Source organism: Pollachius pollachius, assembly GCF_949987615.1.
Source record: "Pollachius pollachius genome assembly, chromosome: 1".
Taxonomy (NCBI): domain Eukaryota; kingdom Metazoa; phylum Chordata; class Actinopteri; order Gadiformes; family Gadidae; genus Pollachius; species Pollachius pollachius.
This window is the reverse complement of record NC_136934.1, coordinates 49,524,785-49,545,689: the sequence shown is the minus strand read 5'-3', so window position 1 is coordinate 49,545,689 and position 20,905 is coordinate 49,524,785. Positions and strand designations below refer to the sequence as shown.

Here is a 20,905-nt window from a genome sequence, read left to right as displayed (position 1 = left end):
CCCTAGTTACTGCCATGGGAACACGTTGGCCACCGGTAGAGCCATATGCAAGGCAAGAAGCACTATTCAGTAAACGACTGAGGAAAAACCCTGCATGTGAGTGAGGGAAAAAAAAAAGAAAGTCCAGGTGTTCATAGATCAGGAACGGAGAGGGTTGAGATTGATGGGCCTGTTTAATAACTGAAAAGCAAATAGAGGGGTTAAAGACAGTGCCTGTTTCGTAAGATTTTTCATATATCAAGACATTTGGCATATGCTGTTACTCTGAATGCCAAAATGTAACTACGTTTTTCATTTTTATACCATGACAATGTATTTTCTGTGTGAATATCTAATCGTTTTTCCAGAACTTTCAGCAGATCATAGCACGTAGGGTGGAAGTAGAGTAGCATCTTATTACCAAAACCCTTGCAGACGGTTGCATAAACTGGACAATAAAACTGAAAACTCCCCTTTAAATGGTGGGAATACAGTGCAGTGGGAGGATTAAACATGTACAGGGGTGAAATGCAGGGGGGATTACCAAGGGAAAACAAGAATGGGGACGAAGAGTAAGGGACCCAAGTTCCCAGCTCTCTTCAGCCGAAAATTCTTCGATCACACAGTATGAAAAGTAATTACTTACTGTGTATTACCTATGGATTACTATGTTGGTCTATATGGTTATATACTTTAATAAGTGAGTTATCTAACATTTCTAACATTATTCCACATTGCAAACCGCATCCTTAAATCTTTGAATCACAGTAGTAATCTCATAATAATGTTGATGTGAAGGAATGTTTGTTTGGACTCAATAGTTATATTTATTGTAATTTATTTTTTATATCAATATCCAGCATTCTCTTACTGACCAACAATGGCAAGGGAACTTTTGAATCTCTTGTGGTCTCAATGTTTCACAAATCCCTGTTTACATCTCAAACAAAAACACGTGGGATACTGTATAATTCCATTTCTACTATCCAGGGAAGTGTTTTGATGACAGGGCATTTATGATTTATAATAGAAGATAATTGGCTACATTTTATTGATTTAGTATACGACGGCCTCTGGTGGAACACAAAAGTAATCACAGTTATTCTTCTGTGAAATTCCACTTCATCTAAAAATAATTCCACACGTGTTGGATCATTAAAAAACAAAATACAAAATAAGTTAGTCATAACACTTCATCAATGCTCAACCTGCCTCAGTTCTAAAGCAATCAGGAAACTACTTTCGGTAGAAAAACATCCATACAACCAATCTAATCATTACAAATTTGGTTAGAAAAAAGAAAAATGCATAAACTGTTTGTCTGGCACACTTAGACAGGCAGGTTCCTGCCTCAAACCCATTGTCCTTTACACAGCTCTTCATAAGGAATGTCCTAGCCCCAGGCCCAATGCGGAATTTGAAAATGTACACACCATGTGCAGCTCACACAGGACCTGACAGGCCAGGGCAGCAGAATGGGTTGTGGCATTCATGCACCAATTTTTGTTTCCAAAAAAATCGTCCAGTGACAGAAAGGGTGTATGACATGAAAGTTGCAACGGTCGATTGAGCCTGCCTATGCACCAAGAGGGGAATCCAGCAACTCGTCTGGTGACTAGTTGCTGTGGACCAGAGTGACGAAGAGGAAGAGGGAGCAGAGAGAGACCACTCCGGTCAGAAGGGCCTTCACCAGCAGAGCCGTCCAGCTGCCTAGCAGGAACATGTGGACGAACAACCTGGGGGGGGAGAGAGAGAGAGAGAGAGAGAGAGAGAGAGAGAGAGAGAGAGGAGACAGAGAGAGAGAGAGAGACAGTGTGAGAGAAAGAGACAGTGAGAGAGAGAGAGAGCAAAGTGGGGGTCAGCAAGTCTAAAGAGAGTAACGCAGCTTTCATGTTGAACTTGTTTAAATGTACCCGAGAGTCTAGAAAGCTTGATATCCAAATTCAAATATTGACAAGATTCCAACATCATTTTCCAGGATTTTTTCAGGGAATTTGCCGAGACCTTGTGTGCACACTGAGGTTCGCATTGAGTGTATGAACCGTCAGGAGCGGCCGATTGCTGAAAGAGTAGCATCAACAAACATTTCTTTAATCAATGCCAACTGTTACCTAATACAGTAAGGTGTTTTATAACCATTGACAGAAACAAACAATAAGAATAGAAAAGTGTCCCATTACATTTCTTCCTAGGTCGGCATCAATAAATAGATGCCAGTTGATTGGCTAGTGGTGCTAGCGCTATGTGATCGGATATGGGTTTCTCCACGCTTTAATACAGCAAAAAACTTAAACATGGATTAAGAGGTACTGGCATCAGCCTGCACACATCCCACTTTCCAAGAAATGATGATATAAGACTGGTAATGGGTCAAATGGGGTCTGAGTGGGACCTGAAATGGGACTTTGGCTTGCACTGTGGCAACAACAAAAAACAATGGTTGCCCTTTAATGCCCTTAGATTGTTGAAATTAGCATGAATGTTGCTACTATCGGCAAAATAATGATTAAGATGAAAGCTTACAAACATGTGTTGAGTAATGTAAAGAAGTCTTTCATTCAGTGACAAATATTTCATTAGCATGTTCACTCACTTTAGCTTTCTGCTAAATAGCTGAATAAACGCTGTATGAATGTGAAGTATCGGACACAAGAGACTGTTCTGTTACCAGAGATACATGATCTGATACCAGAGACTGTTGATCTGATACGAGAGATACATGAACTAATACCAGAGAGACTGTTGATCTGATACGAGAGATACATGATCTGATCTTAAATACAATGCACTTCCTAAAATGCATTTTTAACTTTGCCTCTATTTTCTATCTATTTTTAAACTTCACCTATGTTTTGCTTTACTTATCTATTATTTTATTGTATGACAACGTTTCTACGTGAAGCACTTTGAGTCTGCCTCGTGTATGAAAAGAGTTATACAAATAAAGTTGCCTTGCATCTCATTTACAAGCCGCACAAACATGCAACATGTTTTGTAGTGTAACAATGCTGTTCAACTTGTTCTAAACCTGATTCTAAAAGAGCAAGTTAGGTCTTCCATACACGTCATCGGTTTGAATAATGGCTCAATGACATATTCCTCTCATTATGTTTTTTTCCTTCCCTACATAAACTGGAAAGAGTGCCTCACGTAGATCTTCATGAAGAGTACGATTGTAAACCACTCACTCCATTAAGAAGGCCTTGTAGACACAGAGACCCAAAAGCACCGTCACTGGCAGCCGGAAGCTTTTGGGAAGGTCGTAGCGTGTAAACATCCACACCACCGATGCCATGGCGATGTAATGGACCTACGGGTAGACATCGAATACATGAAGAACGTTTCCACCATGGTGGTGCACTGTTCCACTCGGTGGAAGAAGTAGTAGTAGTGTGCTGTACAGGGCTGATAGGAAGTGAAATTATCTGTGCCTGAAATTATCAAATACATTCGAAGACACCATAGAGAATTGCCTTTCTTAACAATAAAAGGAGCGGAACTCGCACACCATGTAGCCGATGCAACAATAAGTTTTTATTACATTAAAGTGTTAAGTTCTACCCAAAGTGCGTGCAAAACGTTTTCAGTCCCGTTCAGACCATCCCCAGTGCAAACATACAAAGGTAAAATACTTCCTTATATAGACTACGCCTAGTTGGTGGCAGACATGTCAATCAAAAGGTCAGGTAGGTTGACGTGTTGACTAGACATTTTAAAAAGGCACCGCTCACCTCATTTTCACTTTTCTTGACAACATACATGGCTGAGCTCAAGCCTGAATTCAGGCACCACGCCTGAACTCTATCAGGCCTGGCTGTAGTGTAAAGTGAGGTTGAGAATATGTTTAACGAAGCTACACAGTTTAAGATTTTTTTTATCCATTCTAAAATGCTTTAGTGACAGTGATAATGTGTGGAGGTTGAAGGAGAAAGCGAAAGAGCAGAGCTAAAGTACAATACTGAGTGAGGAACGGACAAAGGGGATAAGGGTTGCAGAATCCAACTCACCAAACTGATGTTGGAGTCGAAACTCATCTGGATGTATTTCCAGTCGAACTCTATCCCTCTGGCACCTACCCACAGAGGAAGACACCTAGACACAGATGCATAAGCGGAGACCATTTAAAACGTCAATTTGGCCATGTCCATATACCAGTCCCTCAAGAAAAACGCGATTATGCAATCGCATAATTCAACGCATAATCAGCCGAAGTCCCCATATTCATACGGGGGGCCGCATTTTTTCAAATATGCCGCACTTTCACCGCATAAATTGCCGATTTCCGCGCAAAATATGCAGGGCTTGCATGATTTCATAATCCCCGCATTTTCGTTGCAAAACAGTCACATATATCTTAGCAGAAAGTTGAAAAATGTTGCGTTTACTTCACACAAGAGCAGCCATTTCCCCCTGTTGCCATGGGAACGTTATGAAGTGACATAATTAAGCGAAGTGAACATCATCGAAAAGCTGCATTTTTCGCAATTTCCGGCATTTTTTCGCAAGTTCCTGCAATTTTTGCAAGTTCCCGCAATTTTATTGCATAAAATTGCATAAATATGCCGCATATTTCATCGCATTTTTTAAGAAAACGTGCCGCATAATCAAGGATTTTTGGCCGCAACAATCACAAAAAAACGCCACATTTTTCTGGAGGGACTGATATGGGTAGTTCTAAAACATATTATTTCCTCCATCCCCACACAAGATTTTTGTTTGGCATATTGAGCAAGCGCCAGAAACTTTCTAACAAAAAAAGATTGGTGTGTTAATGTCTGGACGTGTGGCTAGTAGTTAGTTTTACATTCATGTTAACAAGTCAACCTAGCCTTAGTTGATCATTACACTGCCGTGCAAAAACATAAAAACACTGCCTGAATAGTTCTCAATTGCTGTTTCCTTTGGATATTGCCATGTTGCCTTGTTGTTCAGCTGATGAAGCCCATCAATGCACATGCTACTCTTATTCTTCTGACACAAAGGTATATCGCCATCTATTGGCCTAATAGGCTTATGCGATACGATTGTTTTAAAATATTTCTACGTTCTCTTGTGGAAGGAAATATGTTCTTTAACGCAGCTGGTGTGGACAGGAGTTGTTTGAAAAACTGATGTTTTCAGAAATACCCATATTCGCGTGGACAAGGCCCAACGTGGCTCCTTTCACTTCACCATGTTTTCCAACCCTGTAGAGCTGAGGTTAGACACCCGTCAATGCAGAAATGGACTACACTTCCCAAGCTAACGTTGACTTAAATCCTGTCAAATCTGTGAAAAAACGCAAACATGAGTCAGTAGATTTTGACCAACTGTAACCCTTCATCCAACATTCATTCATGTAACCAAAAGTGGTGGTGAGCCCAAACGAGAGCCTGCACAGCATTGTAAAAGGGGTCGAAGTAGCACCAGGACTAAATGAGGGGGGGCCAGCACCTACCGGGACATGACGAGCTCCGCCGTTGCCCATCCCATAGCTGCCACCATGATCTTGTACTCTCCTTTGCCGGCATTGCGGGACATCACCAGATGAAGGCCCAGCAGATCTGCCAGGTCAACGGTGGCCTTCATAAATTCCTGGATAACAGATAGACACAAGTTGCCATTGTTGCTATTGGTTTGAATACGAACCAAGAGGAGCCGACACATTGTCGTGTGAATTCTGCAGTCATAGCGACTCACCCCTACAAAGTCATACACTCCAGCTGCCCCCTCCCAGGTCGGGAAGAAGGTGGCCAGGAACAGCATCTGAAAAAACAGAAAATACCATTGATGGATAGGATCTGGGTCTGTATTATTTGAATGATATAATGATCAAATATGTTATAGAATGAAAAGAAAACGTTAAAATGTCACAGTGCCAGGAACTAATCAAACCATATCTTTAATGTTTGCTACTCTCAAAAACAAAAAAGCAGAGATCAGTTCAGAGAGCGTACTTACTTTACATAGCTGGACAAAAAGGTAGGTAGCCCCAGCCTGGACACATCTCCAGAAGGCATTGTATTCTGAACTGTAGACACACACATACAGAATAATTAACAGATGGCAACTTTGTATTTAAGACCGTTTAATTTTTGCTATTGCACCTGTTGGGTGGCCAACACGTTGTATGAGCCCCATTTATGACCAAACACAGGGTATTATTATATTACCATACCCAATTCTGAAATGAATGAAAAAAGTATAGATTAAATAGCCTAACGTTATCCCATCTATACTAATCATTTGATGATGGTGTTATTTTATTCAAACCGGTTAACAAACACTTACAGCCCACTGCACTTGTATGTGATGAAGTAGGGGAAATACGCCAAGGCGAAGCAGTTCCCGAAATGAAAGAGAGTCATGGCGTCTGGGGACGGGATTACAGCACCCTGTCAAACACACAACCGTGCAACGTCAGGACACAACAGTGACACAATCCTAGCAGGGTAACGGCGTCTTTGTCACGAACAACACGACACTATTCATGTTTATCCTCCATCGTTTGGTATTTACAGGGAACGATGCTTGCAACGCTGTCGCTTGACCACTAAGCATGAATTGAGAGGATTAGCGTCAGTCTCTACCAGCGGGTCCTACGAATACTACTATGAATAAACACAAACGTTTAGTGACGTTATCCAAAACCAAAAAGGGGAGAACCCGCTTTGTTTGTCAGATATATTCGAAACTGTACAATTCACTTTAGATTATTGAATTATACACTACTTTACAACGACATGTAAAACGCTTTACCTGAGCTCGCCGAATAGACCGGAAACTGATTCCGTCCTACTACGAAATAGTTCCGACAAGGTCGCGGGTCACAGTCGTCAACTCGTAGTGCTGCGCAGTCGTTCCGCCTGAGCAGAATGGTCTAAAATCCACAACAAAAAACCTCGCATAATACCCCAAATAGCTTGATTTCTGTTTCGCCAAAAGGAATTTAATGAAACTGAAACATCGTGGATGTGAACATGAAAATAACACATCACGTGGTGTTTCATTTCAGACCATTTATATCGCTCTTTCATGGTATACAAAGGTGAGTTGGAAGTGTATTCTTGCTCTTGGTCAACTGCATATTAAATTAACTCCGGTTCTGTCAGTAGAGTCTTGGCAATATTATAAACAATGCATTTTCTTTGGTGTAATTGAGTTATGTTTGGATTCAAAGCAACTCAGAAAATTGCCAGTAGATGCCGCCCTCATTCAAGTATTAGGCATTTATTTCGATATACCATGTCTATCCGAAGGCGTTAATCTTGGTCATTTTATCGGCATGTGTGGACAATAGCATGGAGCTGGATACATTCACTTATTGAAATGAAATGATTGCTGTTTTTCAACACTCCAAACACCTGTTAAACAATGGAAAGTTATTTCTCTCTTATGGACAATAGAGCAAATAGAGAAATATCTATATATTTAATTTATTTCTATATTTGTATCATTTATTTATGCAATTTTAATTTGAATAAATAAACATATTCTAGTATTGTAGCTCGAAATATACATTTATTTTATTTTATTTTTTACAGTGTGTAGTAATCCCACTCCGCCTCCCACCATTCACCCCCGGCGTCGCACGCCTCACTGGCTGTCGCATCACCGTCGGGGAGGGGCACCGCGCGCTGCCATTGGTCGGCTTGACCGCGAGCTCTACGCTACACCACAGTGGATGGATGCGCGCGTGCAGCAGCAGCACAACCGTGGTCTTTTCCTCGCGAAGCAGAAGAAGTCTGGCGGGTTTCAAGATGGCCTTAAAATGATTCCGGCGGCCAGCTCAACGCAGGACCAAGAAGCGTGTGGACGGATGGAACCGAAAGCGCACCCGTGTGGATATATATCGTGAGGATACAGCCACGAGGGGAGAGAGGGCAATGTAACCTGGGCTCAACGCAACGGCGGCGGCACCTGACACCTAATGCTCGGGGATTTTTTTGTTTCCCTACCGTATTTAAACCGACCCCTCCATGTGGTGAATTTACCCCCCCCCCCTTGCTTCTCTGGATATTAGTACGCACTTGGGACAAAATGAGCGAAGAAGTGTCAGAGGTGCCTAAGGAGCTCCAGGGTGAGTATATCAATATAACGCAAACCAGGGGTGATAAAAGCATAATAGACTAGCGGTGTGACTTAAAATAGCTGACTAGACAGTTTTGTTTTTGTCTCCGCAGCCTACATTCATTCACGATGCAATCTTCAAAGCCACCTTGAGTCACAGTAACGCAAAGTAAACACAATGGAAAGCTTCAAAGCGCTTTGGTCATGGCATTCTATTGTTGGCAGAGATGTTGATGGTTGTGGCATGCGTGTCATGTTAGGAGTTGTCAAAAGACTGATGTAAATAAGTTAGAAACGATGGATCACACCGTTAACCTCCCTCAAACTAATGGCATGACATCTCCCATCTTCCCGTGCCATCTAAACGTGTGGCCTTTACGGTTGGCATGCTCTCTTAGTCAAATAAGGCAATAGCATTCCTCTAGTGTGTTTGCCCTTGGTCACAGAGTTGAGAGTTTCTGAAACAAGGTATTTGGCTTTTATTTGTCTGTGTGTGTGGCAGAGTACCTCAGCTTGTGACACCATGGTGCAATATTGGACAAGCACAGGGCTGTCCGTCCCGGTCTCTGTCTCGGTCCAACTCATTGTGTGTGTCTCTTTCTCTCGTTCTCTGTGCCTCTTCTCTGTCAGTCTCCGAGTCTGTAATTTATTGTCTTAAACCTGAGTTAAGATATATGAAGTGTATCATAGTCTCGTATAAGGCACCCTTCTTTTACGTCATTTAGTGCCATTTAGTCTCAGGTTAGGCCTATGTGATCATTCAATAGCTCTTCCACTAATAATCCTATCCATCTGTTATGAAACTCCCTCACTGACTGAAGGAGTCACTCAAGCACACGCTCTTATCACCAACTCACCAGTCACCTGCTGCATCGGCGCTATTATGCAACTTGAACTTGTACCATGGCTTGATGCCCAATCTTTAAAGTTATCAGATCTTATTTATACATCAGGGCCTAGTATGGAAATTTGAAGGGCTTGAAGCCTTTCCCCCCTCATCCATTCGTATGTGAGTGAAATAGAGGTGCTGGGTGATTGTCCTTGTGTCAACCTGCTGGTTCAGATGCAAAGGTGTTCATCATGGAAGCGGTCAGACCTCTCTCTGTAATCAGGGCTGTCTCTCTGTGCAGTGATATTTCCTGGTGAGGGATCCCTCCTTGTATTGTGTTGTTGGGAGACGGACAGCGAGTTTCCCCTTTGAGGCCTAGGTGTTTGTGTCCAAGAAATCCCAGTTGCATTTTTTGCACGTGACACAAGACCCTATGTGTTTTGGCAGAAGACCACCTATGTGTCATTGGTCCTTTTAATGAACACGGCAGCATTAGAGAGTTTGGAAATCCCCTGCTTTCTGGGAGAAATTAGGTCAGACTCAGCACGTTGTTTTTCTCTCAACCAAATTCCCAGCCCTGCATGCCATCGTCAACTTTCCAAAATCCAATTCTGTGCCCAAAATTATGTATATATTTGAAATAGTAATCAAACCAATGAATAATACAAATAACGGGGGATGTCTACATCGCACAGGGTGTGCTTGGCTGTCTGGCTGGCTGTGCATGAAGCCAGTCATTGTGTGACACACAAGCATGTCTGTGATTCAGCATCAGCAGATAGTGTCCCTGCAGGCCCTCCTGCACACAAACAGGTTTTTCCCGGTTGAAACCAACCTGTCACTCATACCTGTATTGCTAAGAAGAGGAACTCCGATCAGAAGAATTCAAATTCGCTTTTAGTTGTTTTATTACAATGCATTACGTTTTATTATACAATGTTTAAAAGGCACACATTTTGCATTTCGATGTCAGCTTATTATTCTACGGTACAGCAGCAAAAAAACAAATGCGTCCAAATGTAGATAGTGCAAAGAGCTGAAAGATCTAGTAGAACAACTACACCCAGTATTTGATTTCTTCCATTTAAGTAAAAGGGGTCAATATAACTAATCCCTACTATCCCTAAGGTAAACTTAATTATTCAGAACGTCTAACTGCAGAACTGTTGTCCCTTCCAAACACTTTCTTGACACATACAACTGGAGGTCATCCATATACTGAAAATCACACAGACCCAAAATGTGTGTCATCAACTTGGTTCGAGAGGATACGGAGTCCAGACAGGGACTGGCTATCCTGTGTCTTGTGTAATTTATATAGAGGGAGGGGATCGCATTGTGATGGCAACATGCAAATTCCTCTCCATGCCTCTGTTATGACTCAGACAGCATGTGGAGGCTAGGAAGCAGAACTCAGGGTCATGCTGTGTCAGGGCACACAAGTCTGGGACACTGTTTTGTGTTATTTCTTTGACAAGGAGAAATTCTGTGGAAGGTTTTTGATGCGAGAACAGTGTGTGTGTGTGTGTGTGTGTGTGTGTGTGTGTGTGTGTGTGTGTGTGTGTGTGTGTGTGTGTGTGTGTGTGTGTGTGTGTGGAGACAGTGCGCAAGAAGATGTACTGAGAGCCAGACAGTTGAGCAGACTGAGCTAGGTTGCTTTGCAGCCCCGTTCTACAAAAAGACCAAATATGATCCGTAAAGATCAGAAGGAATCACCAGCTGGTCATCCTAGACGAGGCCGGTTTCTGATGTTGTTGAGACTACTGGAGCAGGCCTTCTCCCCTCTGCCATCTTCCCACCTCTCATATCACCATTTTCCTATGGATCCTCATTTAGCACCAACCTGCTAGGTCATGGAGCTGGCCCTCTGTGCGCAAGCAGCCACCAAACCATGCTTTAACTCCATCCCAGCAATGTGAAGAAGTGATTTGCATTCTACTCCCTGCTATAGTCCTTATCTTTTGGGAGGAACCAGAGACCCATCACTTCTGGTGACAGATGGACCTTCTCTTTGTTACTCTCTCTTCCTTATCAAGATCTCCACTCCCTCCACTGCGCATTATGCATTGGATTGTCGTGTCATGAAAGTGATGTAGGAGTGGTTTACGAAAGATACATCAGTCTGCGATAAAACCGACTTGGATATTCTGTCAAATGTCCAATCTGCTTTGTTTTTTCATCGAAGAAAATCAGCAATTCTATGACGGCAGTGATCTCTCTTTCGGTCTTCTCGTAAAATTAATTAGGCACAACATGTGTACAAAGCAGAACACCGTGTCCCCCTAACAATTGCATCACAGCAAAATAAACATTCGCCAGCCGTCCCGTGATGCATTCATTTTTATTGGGTTAATGAGACACAGAACGGAATCCGAAGAACAAAAACAACATTCTGAGAATCAAACATAAACTTCCAATGGCTTTTTTTGAAAATCTTAATTATAAACATTTGTGTGAGCAGACCTCGTCAACACTTGAACAGCTTCAAAACCAACCTGTAATCTACTCCAAATCGGGGCACTTTCCAGTGAGACTGCTAGCGATGCTAACTTTGCCGGGCTTGTGAACAGGCCCCTCATGAGCACCGGACCGCCCTAGTAGCCGTAGGTTTGCATTTAAATTGTCTTTGAAACAATTCATAATATATTTTCAGTAATGTAAAAAGGACAGACTCAGCCAGCCTCTGTGACCAGTTGGTTCTCATAAACCACTAAATGGCAGGCATGTTTAAACCATGGCCTTGTGAGACCTCCCAGCTAACATTAGGTTTCTCTCAGCTCATCAGCCTGGTCTCAAGCTAGTTTAAAACCCCTTCCAAAGCAGTCTAAATGATGGCAACAAACAGTGCTGAGGGGAGTTTCAGTTCATGACAAAGTAATATCGTGCTGAATATTTAATGTTTGCTAAGCAAGACTGGAGACTACATTTCCTTGCCTTTGATTTTTTTTAGGACATCTTTTTGGGAGGACATTCCGTCTGTGTTTTAGAAGGAATGCTGTGATACATGTTTGTGCATAAACGCAAACATTTTTTCCGAGAACCTCACGCATAGTCACACACACATGGCCACCTATCTACCTACCTACCTACCTATATGCTCACATAAACCTCTGTTCTTGTGTGTTCACATGTGTCAGTCTCACTCACACACAATCAAACATGCATTACATTTATATGCGCGCATAAACCCCTATTCCTATGTGTGTGCCTGTGCGTGCGTGTGACTGTGGAAATCGGGTGACCTAGTTCTGTTCTCCATGCCGGTTCTCTCTGCTAGCCGTCGGGGCTTCTCCTGGGTGTGAACAATCAATCACTCACAGAATACACACACATTTCGGCGTGTATATATGCATGTGTCCTGGTGGTGACATGCGCATATGTTTAGTGTGCGGATGAGTAAGCACATGCAGAAATACAGATGGTGGGGTTTCTATCTGTTAACATGTAGTAGGCGGTGCGTGTGCATGTGTGTACACTACAGACCCGTCTGGCACTCTTGCGCAGAGACGTTTTTCAAGAAAGACAATGCAGAGTAAGCTGTGAGCTGCAGACTTCATGCAAGGAGAGGAATAGGAATTATGGGGGGAGGATTAAACCAAAATCCTCCCCCGGTTAAATTGGAATAGATTACATTTTCATCAAACCTACCCCCATTCTAATCAGAGGATATGGCAAATTATTACCCCCGTGGGAAACATTCATTCAATCATGAACCCGCTTGGCTTGTGTCTGCTCTGCGTGAGGAAGCTGTGGCCACAAAATGTGCACTTGAACCCTAAGACCTGAAGTGAGTGTGGCTTTTTGGTTCAAGACTCCTTGTGTCAAGGCCTTCATTCAAAGGGGATGTGTCTCAGAATATCAGGGCAATGTCCTGGTGTTATAACTTAATTCATTTCACAAATGGATGTTTTAAATTTTGTCTACGACTGTGTTGTAACATCTCCTCTCACTCTGTTGACCCTTTCACTTACCCTCTGCGTTTCTCCCTCCTTCTCCCTCCCTCTTCCTCTTCCTCTCCTCTCCGTAGAGAGTGTGAGGGATGCCGTAGGGAGGAAGGTGAAGCTGTCGCTGAGGAGGAGGGTCAAGCTGGAGATCAAAGGGGACAAGACGGAGAACAGAGTTCTGGTAGGTTGACCGCTTCCTTACTGGCCTGATCTCTCACTGCTCAGTCATTCTGTCTGGCTTCTGTCTGCCTGTCTGTCTTTTGAGTTTGTCAGCCCAGTTTAGCGGGGGTTGAAGGAATTCAGAATGAAAGCAAATTGCGGTCAAGGTTGGATTTCCTTTGTTGTCACAACCACGACAGCCAGTGGCGCTAAGGTCTCAACCTTGACCACATGCAGAACGATTGAACTTGGTGCTAACATGGCACGCACTCATTGATTTATTTCAGTTGATGGATTGCACACGCTCTGTGGAACAGTGATGGGGCCTAATATGTCCTGTTTAGAATCTGCCTGTATGTCTACTTGGAAAATGTATGTATTGTTTCAGAAGGGCCTTAACTAGGCCCATTAGTCACAGTTTAGACCGCTCGCTGTTCCTACAACCTATTTCTCTTTGTGTTTGTTTGACCTATGTGTCAGGTCACGCTAATGCCAAGAGAACATTGTTTCAGCTATGAGGTCACTCGTGTGTGTGTGTGTGTGTGTGTGTGTGTGTGTGTTTGAGACACGCTTGTGCCAATGTTTGTGTATGGTTGCGCCTCAGGCATAGACAGGAAATAGGTGTTCACCATTAACTTTTTTAGCCAGGGCGCAGAAACTCCACAGACTTCTGAATAATTAATGGCCGGTGGCTGATAGGAAACACACGTCTGTCTTCCGGGTTGAGCAGACATGAGCGGCTGGAGATAGTGAAGACCACACAGCCCCACAGTTAATATCTGTCTGCTGCACGGGTTGAGCAGAATGACAGTTGACTGCATATGTTGACATCGTCAGGCCTTCACCTCTCTACCTCCACCACTGGGGAACGGGAGGTGAGAACAATCCAGGTGCTTGTTCACGCCTGCAAGACTTGCTAAATGGGGTTTTCTCACACATCGGTGTGTGGGGAAACAAGGGAGCTCTGTAGCCCTTTACCCGTGTGATACGCACGGAAATGTATGGGGTTTTTTTTTCCCCTGGGGTATGTTGGACACGCTCACTGGGTTGATGACCTATGGCTGACGGAGACAATGTCCACCTTTGTGTTTGTTACCTAATTCACAACAGGGGATGCTGACTCCAACACAGTTTGAAATGTCCCGGGAGTGTGAAAGGTCTCGAAGATATTACCCTCCGTGTTAGGTAGGCAATGTCGGCTATGTCTGTGTAAAAGGTTTCAGGGGGTCACTCTAGACATGCGTGGAGAAGAGGTTTGATGTGTTTATTATATTCATGACCATGGAAGGAGTCGCAAGACACATACACGATGTAGTCTGTGTACAAGTGCATCAATGAACATACAAAAGAGTTTATGGAGGTTTTATATGACATGGTTGTTTGTCCATATAACGTCACTGCTGTCCGTAACAAAAGGGGAAGCCAGATGTAGATATCCAGGGTCAAACTGGGGGTCATACTGCCGCACTCAGTAAGTCCTCACAGGGTATCATATTTATTTATATATGACCTGCTGTGAGGACATACTCACAATTGTGAGTTTGCATCCAAATGCATCACAAATGTTGACAGAATTATCAAAAAATAGGCTTTAGATTATGCTACTTTTTTGCCAGGTTTCGAACCTCTCTCGTTGTTTGAATTTTATGGCTGTGTTCATCAAGATTAGCCGTAGGTGGGGTTAATTCTCCAGTCAGGTACCATTATACCGCTGCAGAGAAAGATGGTGCAACGCGATGATGTAATTGACGGAGGGCCAGTCAAAGCTCCAATGAAGGAAACCAAAGCTCTGTGATAGAGAGCACACAACAGAGCTATGTGCTCTTGGAAAAGTTCTGGTGGCACCCCTGTGATCAAATGAGAAGCTTGAGAGACATTTAGGTCACGTGATTTCGGTACGTCATTATTTATTATCATTTATTGACTCTCACTGTTTCCATTGCAGATAGTGCAATGGTAAGGTATTGATTTTATTTTTTATTGATAAGTCAACTTTTAGCCTTCCCCAAAGTGTAAGTCTTCTGTTTTCCCGCTCAGGTTTTTTTAAGCATGAATTGAAAATGTGCAGAGAAACAGGTGGATTGAACCAAATGACAGCTGGGGGGTTTAAGGGAGATTGGAATCGGAGCGTATCCAGCTGTTCAGAGAGTCTGAAGATGATCCAGCACGACCAGGGAATCTGAGGTTCTGTGGTTGAGGCCTTTCAACCTTTTGAGGACCTCTCCGTTTGGAGCTGGCATGTTCTCCACGTGTTCACGACAAATTTGTCTGGGTGCTCCAGTTTGATCCACACAACAAGACATCCACGATAACACTCCTTCCCTGCCCATAGGCGAGTCTAGGGCTGCTCGCTTATGGGAAAAATCCTAATCACAATTATTTTGGTCAATATTGAAATCACGATTATCCAAACGATTATTAGTCTCTCCGATTTTTTTTTTCTAACTGAGAACTAAAAAAATACACAAAATGGTCAAAAAGAAAATGTTCCAATCTAAAATGATATACAGATATGTATCCAACTTTTCTGCCCGAAAAACTTGATAATGTTAATTTTGTGATCGTTGATGCTAAAATGGAAAACGCGATAGCCCACTGCTCCTACAGCAAGTAAACATGGGTTGAATGCAGGGCATGCATCTCCACACAGGAATTCATATGGAGTTTCTTCTTACTTCCGTAACTAACATTTGTATCACACTTTTTGAGTCCAACAAGTTTGACTCAAATGTGATTCATTCATTCCATTGACCACACAATTTCAACTATTCCATTACATGGTATGCATGTGTCGCTGTGTTTCAGGACTTGGATTAAGGTTTACTCAATAATGTGTTAAATCAACTTAACTTTAAGTTAACTTTTTGTTATCTTTTACAAGCACAAATGAAGACTGTAAGACAGTGGTCTTCACTGACCTCTCCCGCTATGGAGGAGTTGGAGTTGGAAATTCGAGCGTGAGAGACTCTATTCCAAATATTTTTTAGCTAGACATTTTCTTCTTCCTTATCCTTTCCTTGTGTCAGAGTCAGTCTTGTCCTTTGTGTGAATTGTGACAAGCTCTGTTGGTATTGCTCAACAACAATGTCCCCACGTGGGAGTTGGCAGAGGCTAGTGGCCTGAACAAATCTCTCTCTCACTCTGTCTCTTTCTTTCCACACACACACACACACACACACACACACACACACACACACACACACACACACACACACACACACACACACACACACACACACACACACACACACACACACACACACACACACACACACACACACGCACGCACGCGCGCACACACACACAAAAACACACACACACAAAAACACACTCTGTCTCTCACACACACACACTCTGGTACAGTAATGTGCACATGTAGGAGTTTGGTACAATCAGTTCAAGGACCTAAATGCTTCTAGCAGATTAATGGCTGTAGTAGAAATTCCATTCAAGCTGCGAGCGAATGGATGACGCAGCGACGCCAACACGCAAACTCCTGCCCAACAAATGAACTATTGTGCGTCTGTGAGGGACAGAGATGTTGAGATTTATGGAGTTGTTGAAAGGGGAAATAACATGATTGCCGCTGCTTCAGAATCTGACAACGACGAAACAAACGCATAAATTGTGCTCTTAGTCATGACCTTATACAGAGACAATGTTTTCATACTTGAATCAATGCTAAATCATAATGTTGTTGTGCACTACAGTTCTGTCCTGACATTGCTTTTGGTAATATAATGGCAGCGATATTGTAACATCAGCCGTCTGTCTTCTGTAGCGTCTGTCTATTTGATGCTTGTCAGGACTTCACCCTTAAGCCCTTATTGCTGTAGTAGAATTTGCTGCTATCTGTATTTACAGCAACCGAACGTGCAGTTCCTCTGTGACTCATTTGTAGAAGTGTAGAGTGATTAATTTAAGTAACACACTAATTGTGTTCTACTCTCGTCTGGGGTTTTGATAGAGGGACAATTGCGTGGTAGAAAAATACACACACGCGAGCACACATGACCTTTTAACTTGTATTCTTGTTTTTTTTTTAAATTAACACACAAGTTAGTTAAAGCTGCATTATTTAACATTTCTTTATGCTACAACACGGTATTCAATATTTTCTATGAAAAGGATGCCTATGTTTCAACACATTTTTCCAGCACGGGCTGGATAGCCATTTCCAGTTTATTTCAGTACGTTCTTCCCTCTGCTCATGGGACTCCTTGGCTTTTGATTGACGAGACTTTGAGCCAATGAGCAGCGTTAAACCAGGGATCATAATGGCTGCCGGACTTCCTCAGAGTCAGTGTGTGTTCCAACTCTCCGGACTTTCATCACAGCCTAGAGCCTACCATCAGGAGGAGAGGCTTTCATAAAGTTAGGAATTAGACGTGAGCCCAACCGTCCTGGATGTCCTGCTGCTCTTGGTCAGACAGTAACCTTATTCCCCGGCATCCCCGTCTCACGACGGAACGCCTGGAACAGGACGCCTCAGATGTGCGTGCTCAGCGAGAGATAGGGCGAGACTCCCGATAAAGGGGTATTCATTTTCGTTGCATGTTTTGAGTATTGCTTTGTCGTATGACTCGTCAAAAAAACCATTTATTGTCCTTATGTTTGTCGTTCTCCTTGTCATGGTCTTATTCTCCTCGCGCCGGGGACTGTCAAGCGTCAACTGACGTGCGCGACTCGCGTGAAGGGAGAGACCGGAAATTATGATTCGTGTGTATGCGGGGCCGGAGCGCACCGGAAATGATGGACATTAGTCAGCCCTCTCTCCCAGTCTACCACCGTCAGACTGGGAATAACAATGGATTGGCTAGGCAGCATGCACTGTTTATATGGTTTCTTCAGTCCCCCATCCCCCCCCCCCCCCCCCCACCCCACCCCACGCTACTCTTCAATGTGCACTCTTGCAGGCAGAGCGTGACTCCAAGGCTCGGGCACCCCTCCAGAGCTCTCTAAAACCTCAAAGTCCCATCCCTCGCGCTCCCTCATTTGAAGACGGACGGACGAAGGAATTTGAGATAACAACATCAGTCCGTTAAATGCGCTCTGGGGAAGCGGATAAGAGAGTATCCAGAGAGATCTAGATGGAGCCAGTTAGACGGAGGGAGAAAGTCGGTTGATCGCAGACACAGTGGTATTTTCGGCGTAGCTCCGTTTGGGTTTTTGCACAATCCATCGCACATCTACAAGTCACAAGGCGTAGTCGGGACGCAGTTGGGAGACACAAAGTAGAGACTGCTTCGACTCGGCCATGGTGATTATAATGGTTTTTGGCAGGTCCGCTGGGATCCGTTTTTTTTACGGAGCTTATCGATGGAATTAATCTTTTGATCCCGGGTGGAGCAAAAGAAAGCTGTCGGTGAATCGTCTGCAGTTAAATGAGCAGCAGTGCCCTTTTATGTTAGACTGACTGCTGTGTCTGTTAATGTGTTACAAAAGGCTGGTTGCCTTGTTTGAGTCAAAAACCCGGCCAGAAGTGTGTGGGTCTCTCTTTGGGGATCAAGTCTATGGGGTTGAGGAATAAGAACCAAGGCTCCTGGTACATCGATCCAATTAATACAATCTTCACTTAATTGTTATGCACCACCCCAAAACCATTTCAGAATGACATGTATCTGTGTCACATGCCCCTGTCTGAAACCCCCCCAAAAAATCTGTGACTAGAAACATAGGTCAGACCTTTTCTCACTGTTGAACTTCCTTCTGCCGAACCGAGAAGTGTGTGTGTTTAGTGAGGCCAGAACCTAACATTAGCACACATGTTTTATTGTTGCATGCTAATCCAAGTGTTGCCCCAACACCACAATCACGAAGACGATAAAGGATATCCAGCAGATGTTGTTGTAATCCCATATTGTAAAGGTGACATAAACATGACATAAACAATACTTTTCCCAGTGTTTTGCAATTCCCCTCAACCCTTTTTTTAAATATGATTAAAAAACTCCAGCCGATCAGGATGGGCTTGTGGTCTCTTCGACTCTAGCTTATCCGTTTACCATTTTCAGAAAAGGCTTCTCAATGGGACGGAGGCCAGACCAATCAGCGGGAAGAAACATAATGTGAGATGGAGATGGCCTCACGAGGCTGCTTTGGTAATGCTGTTACACACTTGTTGTTTTGATTGTCTATTTATAAAGGAATCACTCGTAACTTAAAAGAGTCAAGCAGCATACCAGCCTGGGTGGTGAAACCATCGTTGCCGCCTCTCCTGTCTTCACTTAAACATCCATTAGCAGTAGAATTAGTCAAACATTACTTTGTTGTACTGATTCTGCAGAATCGCATTCAGCATGAGTGCACTCTCACCACAGACGTTAACAATAGCAATGACCAGGAGAGATGGTCATGATGGTTTAATTACACAGACCGGTATTGTCCTTTTGATGACTTCCTCTGACGAATTCCACAATTTACTGTTGTTCTTTCAACTCTGCACTCCCCGCTTGTCCTGACACGAGTCTGCTGTTTTTTTACGGCCCGATGACGTTATCATTTAATCAAAAGGCTTTATTTGTCCCAGAGGGGTGATTAGCAGAGGCACTTAAAGTTATGCTGTTAGCTAGTAACACAATACAGGAACATTTTAAAAAATACTTTAAAATGAAGAAATAAGCTGCGCTTTGGTGAACCAGAATCAGCATATTCTCTGGTGGTTGAATATACACCACATTGATTTACTTACTCATCTGTCATTCCTGCTGTGTGATCATTGATAAAGTGCTATATTATACGCCAAGAATCTTTGTTGATGTCATCCCTGCCACACCCCAACAACAAGCAAGAATTATGCTGTCAAGTCGTTCATCAAAACATTTATTGTGTTCTCCTCTCCTCCGTTCTTCCGTAGTGTGAATGACCTAAACATCCTTATCTTGATCTCAGTGAGGCCAGGGTTGAAACTCCTCACATTACAGAGCAATGCTTGTTCAATGTTTTATGAGATTCAAGTCCCTTCAACACATATTTCAAAATACTTTCATTGTTATTGTTCAATTATTGTTGGAAATGAAAAGGTTATCTCTACGTGTGTGTGTGTGTGTGTGTGTGTGTGTGTGTGTGTGTGTGTGTGTGTGTGACAAGTCACTACAATGACCTTTCAAGTGCCATGTTATCTGCAAAACAATATCCAAACATTCCTTGAGTTAGAAGCTGTTCATTGGTGCACGTCTGTTCTAGACACATAGGCATTGAATACCGTGGACCCATCTGAGAGACTCAACTCGCTTTTAGAGCTTTCTTTAATACATGTTCCATTTTAAGAAACTACTTTTACTGGAGTATGAGACTCTGAGAGGGCACTCTTGTGGACGTTGTGCATTGTGCTTTCCTGGCCTTCACGTTGTGGCTGTAATGATCTTAATGCTAGCTGCTGGGGCTTATCTCCATGTCCTGGCTGACTGGCTGCAATCCTGTGTGTGTGTGTGTGTGTGTGTGTGTGTGTGTGTGTGTGTGTGTGTGTGTGTGTGTGTGTGTGTGTGTGTGTGTGTGTGTGTGTGTGTGTGTGTGTGTGTGTGTGTGTGGTGGGAGCATTGGGTTTTGTGGTCTCTGTCAGGATAAATGCAGTGGGTTGTACATGCTTATTACGCTGCCCAGCCCAACTCCTTCGGCTTCACACTCTGTTAGTCCTTCCTCTTCTAACCTTGTGTTTCCTCTCCTCTTCCCCTCCGCTCAGCTCCTCTTGTCTTCCATCTTCTCCTCTCCTCCCCTTTTCTCTCCTCACATCTCCTCCCCTCCCACCTTTTCCTCTCCTCTCCTCCTCCTCCCTCCACCCTTCTCCTCTCCTCTCCTCCCCCCTCCACCCTTCTCCTCTCCTCTCCTCCCCCCTCCACCCTTCTCCTCTCCTCTCCTCCCCCTCCTCCACCCTTCTCCTCTCCACTCTTCTCCCCTCTCATCTCCTCTCCTGCCTCCTTTTCCTCTCCTCCCCCTCCACACATCT

General features: G+C 43.4%; 2 protein-coding genes across 2 annotated transcripts in view; one reads left to right on the top strand and one right to left on the bottom strand.

The window, feature by feature from the left end:
• Positions 1-817: 817 nt before the first annotated feature.
• On the bottom strand, positions 818-6,747 carry tmem147 (transmembrane protein 147). The gene is made up of 8 exons (XM_079730990.1): positions 6,718-6,747; positions 6,250-6,353; positions 5,920-5,989; positions 5,659-5,724; positions 5,417-5,553; positions 3,987-4,071; positions 3,168-3,289; positions 818-1,715 (listed from the first exon to the last, which is right to left on the bottom strand). Exons 2-8 carry the CDS (start codon positions 6,324-6,326, stop codon positions 1,595-1,597), a joined length of 678 nt encoding a protein of 225 aa, XP_079587116.1. The 5' UTR covers positions 6,327-6,353; positions 6,718-6,747; the 3' UTR covers positions 818-1,594.
• A 906-nt stretch (positions 6,748-7,653) lies between these two features.
• Positions 7,654-20,905, top strand: part of LOC307083084 (F-actin-uncapping protein LRRC16A-like) — a 70,526-nt gene continuing 57,274 nt past the window's right edge. Inside the window, 2 exon segments of the mRNA XM_079746888.1 lie at positions 7,654-8,038; positions 12,885-12,982. Of these exon segments, the coding sequence (XP_079603014.1) occupies positions 7,999-8,038; positions 12,885-12,982 (138 nt within the window). The 5' untranslated portion in view covers positions 7,654-7,998.

Bases quoted from the DNA above. Each gene is read 5' to 3' on its own strand.
- tmem147 (XM_079730990.1), bottom strand. From the start codon at position 6,326: ATGACTCTCTTTCATTTCGGGAACTGCTTCGCCTTGGCGTATTTCCCC. The intron at 4,072-5,416 runs GTAGGTGCTGGC...ATCTGTGTCTAG, and splicing joins GCGGAGCTCGTCATGTCCCG to GTGTCTTCCTCTGTGGGTAG. The intron at 1,716-3,167 runs GTGAGTGGTTTA...CTCCCCCCCCAG, and splicing joins TACAAGGCCTTCTTAATGGA to GTTGTTCGTCCACATGTTCC.